At 44.5% G+C, this 13,025-nt stretch overlaps 1 protein-coding gene across 1 annotated transcript; it reads left to right on the top strand.

Moving 5' to 3' along the window:
- Nucleotides 1-2,937: 2,937 nt before the first annotated feature.
- LOC107039115 (mucin-7-like) lies at nt 2,938-3,528 on the top strand. Its single transcript, XM_015258583.1, has one exon. It carries the CDS (start codon nt 2,938-2,940, stop codon nt 3,526-3,528), a length of 591 nt encoding a protein of 196 aa, XP_015114069.1.
- Nucleotides 3,529-13,025: the final 9,497 nt, after the last annotated feature.

Below are 13,025 nucleotides of genomic sequence, written 5' to 3'. Positions count from 1 at the left end.
CCTCCTAATTGAGATTAAGGGATGAAAAAGGGCAGTTCGACGGAGAATTAAATTCTCCATTAATTAACCCTCTTTCATCCCTTAATCTCAATCAGGAGAGGAGAAGTGAATTTTTAATTCGCGGGCGAATGGTGAATAGTCAGTGTGCGCCGCGAAAAAATTATTTTTCTCACTTGCCCCTGACTTTCATGGCAGTTTTTCATTTTTTGTTACCGAAATTAATGGATGAAAGAGGGTTAATTAATGGAGAATTTAATTCTCCGTCGAAGTGCTTTGTTTTCATCCCTTAATCACAATTAGGAGGGGAGAGGTGAATTTTTAATTANTTGCCCCTGACTTTCATGGCAGTTTTTCATTTTTTGTTACCGAAATTAATGGATGAAAGAGGGTTAATTAATGGAGAATTTAATTCTCCGTCGAAGTGCTTTGTTTTCATCCCTTAATCACAATTAGGAGGGGAGAGGTGAATTTTTAATTACTGGGAGTCACTGTGTGCCGCGAAACAATTATTTTTCTTACTAGGCCCTGACTTTCATGGCAGTTTTTTTTTTGTTACAAAGATTAAGGGATGAAAGAGGGTTAATTAATGGAGAATTTAATTAGGAGGGGAGAGGTGAATTTTTAATTACTGGGAGTCACTGTGTGCCGCGAAACAATTATTTTTCTTACTAGGCCCTGACTTTCATGGCAGTTTTTTTTTTGTTACAAAGATTAAGGGATGAAAGAGGGTTAATTAATGGAGAATTTAATTAGGAGGGGAGACATGAATTTTTTATTCCCGGGCGAATGGTGAAAATTCAGTGTGCGCCGCGAAAAAATCATTTTTCTTACTGGCCCCTGACGTTCATGGCAGTTCTTAATTTTTTGTTACAGAGATTAAGGGATGAAAGAGCATTAGTTGACGGGAAATTTAATTCTCCGTCGAACTGCCATTTTTTCATTCCTAAATTAAGTAGGAGGGGAGAGGTGAATTTTTAATTACCGGGAGTCACTGTGCGCCGCGAAACAATTATTTTTCTTACTGGCCCCTGACTTTCATGGCAGTTGTTAATTTTTTGTTACAGAGATTAAGGGATGAGAGAGGGTTAATTAATGGAGAATTTAATTCTCCGTCGAACTGCCATTTTTTCATTCCTAAATTAAGTAGGAGGGGAGAGGTGAATTTTTAATTACCGGGAGTCACTGTGCGCCGCGAAACAATTATTTTTCTTACTGGCCCCTGACTTTCATGGCAGTTGTTAATTTTTTGTTACAGAGATTAAGGGATGAGAGAGGGTTAATTAATGGAGAATTTAATTCTCCGTTGAACGGCCCCTTTTCATCCCTTAATCTCTGTAACAAACAATTATTTTTCTTACTGGCCCCTGACTTTCATGGCAGTTGTTAATTTTTTGTTACAGAGATTAAGGGATGAATAAAAAGAAGGTCGATGGAGAATTAAATTCTCCATTAATTAACCCTCTTTCATCCCTTCATCTTTGTAACAAAAAATTAACAACTGCCATGAAAGTCAGGGGCCAGTAAGAAAAATAATTGTTTCGCGGCGCACAGTGACTTTTCACCATTTTTCACGCCCGCCAATTGAAAATTCACTTCTCCCCTCCTAATTGAGATTAAGGGATGAGAGAGGGTTAATTAATGGAGAATTTAATTCTCCGTTGAACTGCCCCTTTTCATCCCTTAATCTCAATTAGGAGGGGAGAAGTGAATTTTCAATTGGCGGGCGTGAAAAATGGTGAAAAGTCACTGTGCGCCGCGAAACAATTATTTTTCTTACTGGCCCCTGACTTTCATGGCAGTTTTTTTTTGTTACCAAGATTAACGGATGAAAGAGAGTTAATTAATGGAGAATTTAATTCTCCGTCGAACTGCCCTTTTTTCATCCCGTAATCTCAATTAGGAGGGGAGAGGTGAATTTTTAATTACCGGGAGTCACTGCGCCGCGAAACTGCAATTTTTCTCACTGGCCCATGACTTTTGTCGTAGTTTGTATTTTTTTGTTACGGAGATTAAGGGATGCAACGACGATCGATTGATGGGGAATTCAATGCTCCATCGAACTACTCTTTTTTCATCCTTTAATCTAAATCAGGAGGGGAGAGACAAATTTTTAAATCGTGGGCGAATGGTGAAAAGGCACTGTGCGCCGAAAAGAAAATTATTTTCCTCACTGGCCCATGACTTTGCCGTAGTTTGTATTTTTTTGTTACAGAAATTTAGGGATGCAACGGGGATCGATTGATGGGGAATTTAATTCTCCATCACACCCTCTGTGTTTCATTCCTTAATATTCATTAGCCAGCAAATGAGTCTCCTGAAAAACATTAAGAACATGTTGAAGACGAGGAGGGCATAAGTTCCCCTCCGAAACTATCCCTGTGACAGCGGGACTGCTACTGCCGAGCAAGGTTGCCAGATTTTGGCGATTTATAGCCAAAACTTGTACAATTTTAAATGGGGTGACGTCACGATCTGGTAACACTGCTGCCGAGTTACCCGTACAGGCAGTTCGCCCAGCCGCCAGATTCGACCGTGGCGCCATCCCTCCGTTGCGGTCGAACTCTTTTTGGCTTGGGGTCACTCCAACCCCGAGATCTGAGCCTCTACTTTAGTCAATCCTNCTCTTTCATCCCTTAATCTCTGTAAAAAATGGAAGAAGTTGTCATGGAAATCACAGCGCAGTATGAAAAATAATTGTTTTGCGGCGCACAGTGACTCCCGGTAATTAAAAATTCACCTCACCCCTCCTAATTGAGATTAAGGGNCCCCGACCCCGTAGGCTTCAAAAGAGGTCAACTACCGTAGGGAGCTCCGACTGGGGGTAAACGACGACGCATCAAGCCATGGTGCTTTGACTGCCACGAGCGTGGTCACGCGTTCCCCCACTGCCCGCAGCCCACAGGGGACCCCTTTTGCGGACAATGCCCGTTCCGCTTGATGCACACAAACATTTGTCCCACGCACGGCCTCGTCGAGTACCCAGCGGGTGGTCGCTCCACTCTCCATGCAGGCGAAAACTCGGTCAGCCCAAAAATCTTCAGGACTCCTACTGGGCAAGCTCAGCGCACCGCCAAGGGAACTCCTCCAAAACAAGGGGATCAGAAATCGGGCCGGTCACGAGCCGGGCCCCACAGCGCAGAGAGAACGCGCCATCAGCAGGGCAGAAGCCAGACCAATTCAGTGCCAGCCACACAGCCGTCCGTCCCTACCACCACTCGAGCTGAGCAGTCTACCCCGTCCACAGGAGAGTATCAGAGGGTGCAACCAGCCCCCAACTCAGATCTCAGGTTCTTTTGGACACCAGAGGCACCCAGCCCGCCAACCGCCACCGTCAATCCCTGGGCTACAACCACGAATCCTCAACAGGGGTACTACACGGCTGCAGCTCCTCAAGCCCCAACTTCATCAGTGTGGGCCTCGCACTCATACGTGCCTCCATCGGCACCACCAACAGCTACCCCGCTGCCTTCAACACCGAGCCAAACCATGCCGGCCGTCACATCGGAGATGATGTCCCTCCTCCAGTAGCTCGTTAGTCTGCAGCAACAGGCAGCCGCCCAACAGGCCCCAGCACAGCAGCCTTCTCGGCCTCCAGGAGAACCCCCTGCCAAAGTCTGGGGCACCAGGTATCCTCTCCGTTCTTAAGCTGTGGTAATCGACGACTCCAGTCTTACACTGAGTCAGTTGCCGTTCCCAAGAAACCTGAAGTCCAAGGACAAAAAGGCCAAGAAAAGCCGAAGTTTTTTATGGCACGATAAAAGCCAAAATAAATTTTTTGTTGTTATTATATTAGGACGGCAGACCGTCAAAAAAGTCCTCCCAAAGATACCAGACTCATTTCTTTTGTTTATATCATTTTTTTTCTCGAAGGGCCAGCTTCAGGGCCCGAAATCGTTTTGTGTCTTTTTTTTGTTTGGCTCTGTGATAATACTCACAAATATTTAGTATTTAGTTTTAAGATAACCCCCGTCAGGTACGGTGGAGAGCGAGTACGGGAACAACTCGTCACTCCAGAGAAACTTTTATATTTTTGTGTACATAATGTAATATAAATCCCACTCAACCTGATAAGAGTGGAGAGGAGACAATGTCTGAAATATACAGTTATTAAGTCCTCATATTTTTGAGAGTTTGTTTTCTGACCCACTACCTCAGGGTGTGGGTTCGAGTACCCTCAACAGTCCAGGAACGAGCAGAGAAGGACGCCCCCATCATCTACCCAGCCACAGGTCCATCGAGAGCAAGGCACACCCGGATAAGGACAGTCAAAGGAGGGGGGTGTAACGAACATGTGGGAATGTCCGTTAGGAACACCACCGAGACCTGAACACAACTACCCCACGACAGGAAAAGTCTATCCGTGACCAATTAATTAGAGTGAGAGAGAGAGAGAGATTTTTGTTTCCCACTCCGGTGGAGTTTTTGAGCGTCAATTTCCCATTCCGATGGAGGATTTTTGAGTTTAGTTTTCCCATCCCGATGGAGAATTCTTGAGTTTAGCTTTCCCATTCCGATGGAGAATTTTCGAGTTTAGTTTTCCCATTCCGACGGAGACTTTTTGAGTTTCGTTTTCCCAATCTGATGGAGAATTTTCGGTTTATTATTTTCCCACTCCGGTGTGGTAATTGTTGATTAGTTCATGAGCGATAAATAATTTTTGAGGGCCCATAATTTGATCGAGAAGAAGGGCCATATTTAGAGTCATCCGGTCTTTTTGTGGAAATAACCCTTTTATAACTCTCGCGGAAATCATATAGGATTAATTGAAATATTAGCGGTCCAGAATTTTAGTTGGGTATTACGGGATAAAATGGGTCTTTTTTTGAGTTTTGTTGGAAGGTCACTTGGGGTAAGCGCAACCCTTAATCCCGGTGAATTGCCAGGTTGCCGTAGAGTTTCGGCGGAAACGTTTATTCTATTTTTTTTGTGTGAAATACCTATTAGTAATTCATTATTAATTTTGCCTCGTAATTCCCGGAGATTTGATGCGTGAGATGCATCTTAAATTTTTAGAATCGATAGAGCCTCCGTTCGCTCTAAAAACAATTGTTAGGAATTAATTTGATTTTATTTTTTTTATTTGAATTTACGCATTCGAAAATCGCCGAATTGATTCGGTGGCTCCCCCAGAGGTTACGACGTTGTGGAGAAACTATCTCCACCAATGAGCGCTCAGCGTAGTTGGTCGGAAGTCCCGAGGGCCCGGTATGCCGCAGCACTGACCTCCGAAATCAGTTCCGACTTGACCGTCCTCAATAAGTAGCCGCATGTGAACTTCTGTTTGCCCACACAACGTAACTGCGCAATCTGGATTATTGTGTGATTATTGTGAAGCTGCAAGGATCCAGGATGGTCCGAAAAGGGAAAAGGACCGTTAAACATAAAAAAACAGTGAGTTTTCTGGAATTTTTCCCTTAATTTCGAGCCATTTCTGGATGGCGTCGTTTTCCCCTTTATGGCGGTATCCCTCGCGTGGCCCTCAGCCACGTGCAGTGGTTGATCACCCCTTTTGCGGTACTTAGTGGTTCTGATCTGGCATTTTTTTTTTGTTTTTGGGCATTATCCCTTATCCCGGATTGCAATCCGTGTGTCCTTCCGATTTTTGGATCGGCGATTCCACCCAAATCGGGTCGGTAAAGAGTTTTCGCGCCTTCCGGATTATCCCGGTCATCTTTTGAGATGATCTTCGGGTTCAGTGAGTGGGTTTGGCAGGTAGTGAAATTCCTGCGTATTTCCCCAGTCGAAATCTGACGGTTTTCGACTTGGGCTATTTCGTTCTCCCTCGCTCCTAGGGCGAGAAGTATCTCTATTTCATCCTACGTAAAAATTGCGTAGAGTTTTTCCCCTCGCGGCACCCCGCTGACGCACCTACGAGTGGTGGTTCTCGCTTCCCGTAAGTGTTCCGTCGTTTAAAATTCCCTCCGGAGGTAAATTAATCCGGAAACGTTACCAATGATCCAAAAATTACAATTTTGGTTTCGTGGGCTTCGCTAGACCTTCCCGAGCAAATTGGCTCTGGGTTTTTGAAAATTGATTCTTCCGATTTTCCGCTACGGCGAGTTTAGTTTTAGCTAATTTTTATTTCCTTCCGCCGTACACTATGCATGCACTGGTGAGTTCATTTTCTCGCTCTCTCACTCTCACGAGGATTTGCATACCTTTCCCTTCATTTCTAGACATTCTCGAGTATTTCGGGATTAATCGATAATTTTTTTTATATTATTGTGTGAGGGATTTGATGACCTCACCTGTGGTCGAGTTAATCAAAGTATTATTTTCGGACTATACAGGGTGTCCCGCAACCGCTCCTTTTCCTGAAAGGGTATTGAAGAAGGAGCTTTTTGAAGTGGAAAGTTCCTCTTCCGTTTTTAGATCTGAGCTTATTTTTTTTTGGTCTGACCTTTTTTTTATTTCGGGGGTTTTCTACTGATTTCATGGGCGAAGTTTTTTTTTAAATTGACAAAATTTTTTTTTCTTTCTTGAGGGGAGGGGTTTGAGGACCAAGCCTGAGCCCAAATCCCGTCTCCAAAAGGGGAATGGGATTTTCTTTCTCCATTTTGTGCTCTCAATTCGCATGGATTTGGGAAAATTGGGCACTTCGAGGGGGTAAAAGCCATCCCCGTTTGAAACGGGGATTCGAAATCTTCACTAAATGAGGGGAGGGGTTTGAGGACCAAGCCTGAGCCCAAATCCCGTCTCCAAAAGGGGAATGGGATTTTCTTTTTCCATTTTTTACTTTGAGTTTGCATGGATTTGGGGAAATTAGGCACTTCTAAGGGGTAAAATCCACCCCCGTTCGAATCGGGGAAGTTGATATTTTCACTGAATAAGGGGAGAGGGTTGAGGAACAAGTCTGAGCCCAAATCCTGTTTCCAAAAAGGGATTAAGAGTTTCTTTTGCCATTTTTTGCTCTCAGTTTTCATGGATTTGAGCAAATTCGGTACTTGGAGGGGTTAAAAGCCACCCTGGTTCGAATCGGGGAAGTCGATATTTTCACTGAATGAGGGGAGGGGGTTTGGGGGGATTTGGGAAAATTGGCCACTTTGAGGGGGTAAAAGCCACCCTGGTTCGAATCGGAGAAGTTGATGTTTTCACTGAATGAGGGGAGGGGGTTGAGGAACAAGTATGAGTCAAAATTATATCTCCAAAAGGAAATTGAGAGTTTTTTTTTTTTTTNGTTTGCATGGATTTGGGGAAATTAGGGACTTTGAGGGGGTGAAAGCCAACCCCACACGTATCTGGGAGGTAGAAATTTCTACACCGTGAGCGGAGGGGTTCGAAAGATGAGTTTGAGCCCAAATCATGTGCCCAAAAGGGATGGGGGGGGGAGTATTGAGAAAAAATATTTTTTGCTCTCACTTCAGACTTTGAGGTCACCCGACATGACCTCGTGGCACGACGTGCATTCGAGCAACCACACTCTGGTGGAACACACCTGATTTAGGATGTCGTCGATTGGTGCATCTGTCGCAGTATCTATGTTGCATTTAACCATAAATAAGATATGAATGTGTCCATTAAACCTTCAATTCTCCATTCTTCATATCACGCAAAATTCCGATGAATATCGAACATAAATGACGTTCCCACATAAAATGGAAATATTTACCGATTATTTTTTTCATTCTCAGTGAAATAACCTTCGGAAATCTCGAATGTTGACAGTTAAGGGAAATAAGAGACGATGGGAATAAAACGAAAAAGCAAAAAAAAATACTGTGTTATTGTGTATTTTTATCCTCTCTTGTCCTTTGTTTATGTCAACACTGGAGTTCTTGGAAGTTTCTTCAGTGATAAATATCGAAAATAAGAGGTAAATTTTGTGTTTTGGGGACGGAGAGGTAGTGGTGTCCATCATTCGTGTCTGATTTTTCACCGGAGTCAGACGTGAAGTGATAGTTATGGTGAATTACACAGCGAACGAGTACACGGATATGCACCTTATTTATGGTGCATGCCTGTGTAACGGAGCAGAGTCCGCGCGGAGGTACCGCATGAAATACGCCAATCGACGACACCCGACACCACAAGTGTTCCAGGATGTGGATGCTCGCATGCGCGAGACCATGGTTCTGCCACAAGGTCACGATGGGGGAAGACAATCTCGGTTCGACGTCGAGGAAGAAGTTTTGGCGTGCGTCGAGAAAGACCCGACGACGAGCTGTCGGAAGATTGCAGCTCAAATCGACTGCCCGAAGACAACCGTGAATCGCATCTTGCGAGAAAATTCTCTCCACCCGTTTCACTACACGAGAGTGCAGAAACTCGAGCCAGGAGATTCAGAGCAGCGTCTGCGCTACTGTCAAGAGTTTCTGGCTTTGTATTACCGACATGAAAACTTTTTGGCTCAAATCATGTGGACCGATGAAAGCCTGTTCACGAGAGAGGGGATTTTCAATCAACATAATTTACATAATTATGCTGTTGAAAATCCTCACTTGGTGAGGGAAAAAAGCTTTCAGTCACGGTGGAAAGTGAACGTGTGGGGCGGAATCGTGGGTGATCGGGTGTTTTTTTCTCAACTTCCGGATCATATGAATGTAAGTATTCAGTAAACACGTACAAACGTACGACATACCCACGCCGAAATATTTTCAGTTCGGATTTGTGCTCCTCTTAGGGTAAACAATACCTAGCATTCGTCAGCCGGACGCTTCCGGAAATGCTGGAGGATGTACCTCTTGCAGGTAGACCTCTCTGGTTCCAGCAGGATGGAGCACCACCTCACTGTTCTCGGGAAGTCACTGCCTACTTGAATGAGCAGTTTCCTGGCCGTTGGTTCGGTCGCTATGGGCCGCTCCACTGGCCTGCATGGTAAGACTACTCAAAAAAAAAAAATTGTACCGGAAAATACTGGATTTCAATCCTTATTAGATCTCCTGATTTGACGCCGCTAGACTTTTTCCTTTGGGGTTTTCTAAAGGATCAAGTCTACGAGTCAGAGCCAGAGAGCGTGGAGGACTTGGTAGCGCAACTACATGCAGCTGCAACCAACGTGGATGCTGAGACGCTCCAGCATGTCAAGCTGGAAGTCCTCAGGAGGATTCATGCCTGCGTGGCTGCTGGAGGAGGCCATTTCCAGCAACTGCCAGCATGAAAATTTATCAAAATCGGCCCTTTTCAGGGCCACCAAAAATTTAACGTGGCGCGACAATTTTTCATAAGGCAAGCGGACGTAGGGAAGTTTTCCGGTCGGTCGATGGATCGGGTGATTCATTTATCCCCTCAAAGTGCCTAATCTTCCCTAATCCATGCGAACTGAGAGCAACAAATGCAGAAAGAAAATCTCAATTTCCTTTTGGAGACATGATTTGGGCTCGACTCGTCCCTCAGCCCCCTCCCCTCATTTGCTGAACATTTCAACTCCCCGATTCGAACGGGGTTGGCTTTTACCCCCTAGAAGTGCCTAATTTCCCCAAATCCATGCGAACTCAAAGCAAAAAATGGAAAACAAAATCCCATTCCCCTTTTGGAGACGGGATTTGGGCTCAGGCTTGGTCCTCAACCCCCTCCCCTCAAGAAAGAAAAAAAAAAATTTTGTCAATTTAAAAACAAAACTTCGCCCCTGAAATCAGTAGAAAAACCCCGAAATAAAAAAAGGTCAGACCAAAAAAAATAAGCTCAGATCCAAAAACGGAAGAGGAACTTTCCACTTCAAAAAGCTCCCTCTTCAATACCCTTTCAGGAAAAGGAGCGGTTGCGGGACACCCTGTATAGTAAACTTTAAAGTATTATTTCCAAGCCAGTATTTGTCATTTGATCAGTTATTGTTATAAACCTTTTTTTTGGGTGAGATCAATGCGAAGAGAAAATCAGGTAAGTTAATAATTTTTACAAATTTCAATAGTGAAATACGTAAGGACAATGTCGATTTCTTCTTTTTTTTTGTAGTTTTGACCACCCAATACCCGTCTCCACCTGAAATCCACCCCTCTCTCCACAACCTTGCACACTGAGCGAACCAAGGACCGTTACCTTTCTCCAGAAATCCAGTTTTCTCCTTTTTTGAATAAATTTTTGAGGTTTTTGAATTAGTTAGAATTAATTTTGTAGACTCCTCCGGTTTGGTAATTCCGGCTAAAAATTACCTGGCGCCCGTAGATTTTTGAATTTCTGAGTTTAACTAGATCAAGGGGAAGAAGAGCGAAGGTAATAGGCATTTTTAACCCCCATGCGAAAATGTCACGTTACAAAGTCCTGACTGAGGAACGAAGATGTGTGTGTGTGTGTGTGTGTGTTTTTTATAGAGGTTTAGGAAAATCTTCAAAAGATTCTGGTAAAGTGATGTTAAAAACCAGATCTGGGATTCTTACCCAGTAAAGACCCTTTTTTCCTTTCACTTCTTATCATCTGTTCGCATTTCCCTCGCGGCACCACCGCTAAGTATTACTTCGCGAGGGAGGTCTCAGCGATTTGCTCTTCCTCATTTTCACCTAATGTAAGTCCCCCTACCTTCCTAAGATGTTGTGCGTGGCTAGAAGGTTCTAATAGGTTCTCCGTCTATCCTGCAGCTTTGCGCTGGCATTCCTCTCTTCTGAGCTCCTTCACGACTCCTGCCGCAACCCTAGTGGAAAAACCTAAGGCAGAGGCGTAACATGCCTGATCAGGATTTCGGATCGGATATGATCAGTTTCTGATTGAGACCTGAACAGAATTTCCACTCGGGAAAGTCTCCCGTTGCGTCCCAGGCGACCTGTGATGATAGCATAGCTTCCACCATGATTTCAGGCAANTAGTTTTGACCACCCAATACCCGTCTCCACCTGAAATCCACCCCTCTCTCCACAACCTTGCACACTGAGCGAACCAAGGACCGTTACCTTTCTCCAGAAATCCAGTTTTCTCCTTTTTTGAATAAATTTTTGAGGTTTTTGAATTAGTTAGAATTAATTTTGTAGACTCCTCCGGTTTGGTAATTCCGGCTAAAAATTACCTGGCGCCCGTAGATTTTTGAATTTCTGAGTTTAACTAGATCAAGGGGAAGAAGAGCGAAGGTAATAGGCATTTTTAACCCCCATGCGAAAATGTCACGTTACAAAGTCCTGACTGAGGAACGAAGATGTGTGTGTGTGTGTGTGTGTGTTTTTTATAGAGGTTTAGGAAAATCTTCAAAAGATTCTGGTAAAGTGATGTTAAAAACCAGATCTGGGATTCTTACCCAGTAAAGACCCTTTTTTCCTTTCACTTCTTATCATCTGTTCGCATTTCCCTCGCGGCACCACCGCTAAGTATTACTTCGCGAGGGAGGTCTCAGCGATTTGCTCTTCCTCATTTTCACCTAATGTAAGTCCCCCTACCTTCCTAAGATGTTGTGCGTGGCTAGAAGGTTCTAATAGGTTCTCCGTCTATCCTGCAGCTTTGCGCTGGCATTCCTCTCTTCTGAGCTCCTTCACGACTCCTGCCGCAACCCTAGTGGAAAAACCTAAGGCAGAGGCGTAACATGCCTGATCAGGATTTCGGATCGGATATGATCAGTTTCTGATTGAGACCTGAACAGAATTTCCACTCGGGAAAGTCTCCCGTTGCGTCCCAGGCGACCTGTGATGATAGCATAGCTTCCACCATGATTTCAGGCAAGACTTCTCTTCCTAGGCTGAATTCCAAAACATGCCTGATCTCGCTAAAGCGGGGGCATCTGAAAAACACATGCTCCGCGTCTTCGTCGACTTCGGTGCGGACCGGACACTTCGAGGAATCCTCATGTTTGAATTTACGAAGATACGCCCGAAAGCACCTATGTCCGGAAAACATTTACGTCAGGTAATAATTTACCTCATCATGTGTACGATTCAATCAAACACTCATCTGTGGGATCAGCCGGTGAGTCCATTTTCCCTTCGACGAGTTGTCCCACTTCTCCTGCCATTGTTGCAGACTTTTTCGCCTCTCCTCTACCCTGAGTTCTGCTACGCTCAGTGTCTCAGATTTTCTCCGCTGATACAATGACCTTCGTTCTTCGGCCAATAATTCTATAGGGTGCATCTCGGCTATGACGCACACTGCGTCTTCGGATACCGTACGATAAGCACTTGTGGCTCGCAAAGCACTCAGTCGATAGACTGGTACCACTTTTCGCCGTGATTCCTGTAGTTTCAATGTATCAGTCCATATGGAAATGCCGTAGGTGAGCACTGACGTGACCACCGACCATAGCGGGGCTCTTTTTCGTTGTTTCGGGTCCCCGATGTTAGGCATGAACCGCGATAAGGTGGATCTGACTCCAGACGCCTTGACTGCTAGATGCTCGGTTTGCTGCTTGAAACTGAGTCGGGCATCGATCATCACTGCCAGGTTTCGAATGAACGGCTGAGAAATAATTTCACAAGGTCCGACCTGCAGCGTTATGGTCTCGGTTTTTTTCCTGCTGGTGATCAGCACGGCCTCCGTCTTGTGCTCCGCCAGTTTCGCATCCACTGCGTCCATCCAGTGACGGATCTTCTCGAAGGACGTGTCGAAACTGAAGTTTATCTCCTCTAAGTATTTGCCCACGATGATTACAGCTACGTCATCTCATATCCAGTGTTCTCATCACTGTTCATTATTTCTTGCGGGCTGTCATAGCGAACCCTCCCTGCACACTTCATTTTTTAATAGAGTTGGGCTTCTCTAAGAAGGTGTTGGTTCGCGCCGACGTATTTTATTTGGTCGATACCCTCTGTTCCGTAGTTCGAAACAGCGAGCGTCCCCCTATCCAGTGCCTGGGGAGCACCCCGTTGCAGTACCTTCCAGCGCGTGAAAGCTCTCAGGAAGTAAAGGCGTTTCTTACTGAGAGGATCCGTGGTGTGTGTGTGTGTGAGTGTGTGTATATATGTGTGTGTGACCGATTCACTTCACCGATTAGAAACTCCAAACCAAGTTGTATTGATAGTAAACGTTATGAAATTAAATTTTTCAGATGAAAACTCACTTATGTTAATGAAAATTAGCCTCAATCTGATAACTCAAGTGTAATTATCAAAGTAATTTGATATGTTTTCACCTGAGAATAAAATACCTCTTTAGATTTGAACACAAACGACATCCTA

This window comes from Diachasma alloeum, unplaced genomic scaffold (assembly GCF_001412515.2).
Source record: "Diachasma alloeum isolate Michigan unplaced genomic scaffold, Dall2.0 Dall_scaffold_00292, whole genome shotgun sequence".
Lineage (NCBI taxonomy): Eukaryota > Metazoa > Arthropoda > Insecta > Hymenoptera > Braconidae > Diachasma > Diachasma alloeum.
The sequence above is the reverse complement of the archived record's forward strand: the minus strand, read 5'-3'. Positions and strand labels throughout refer to the sequence as shown.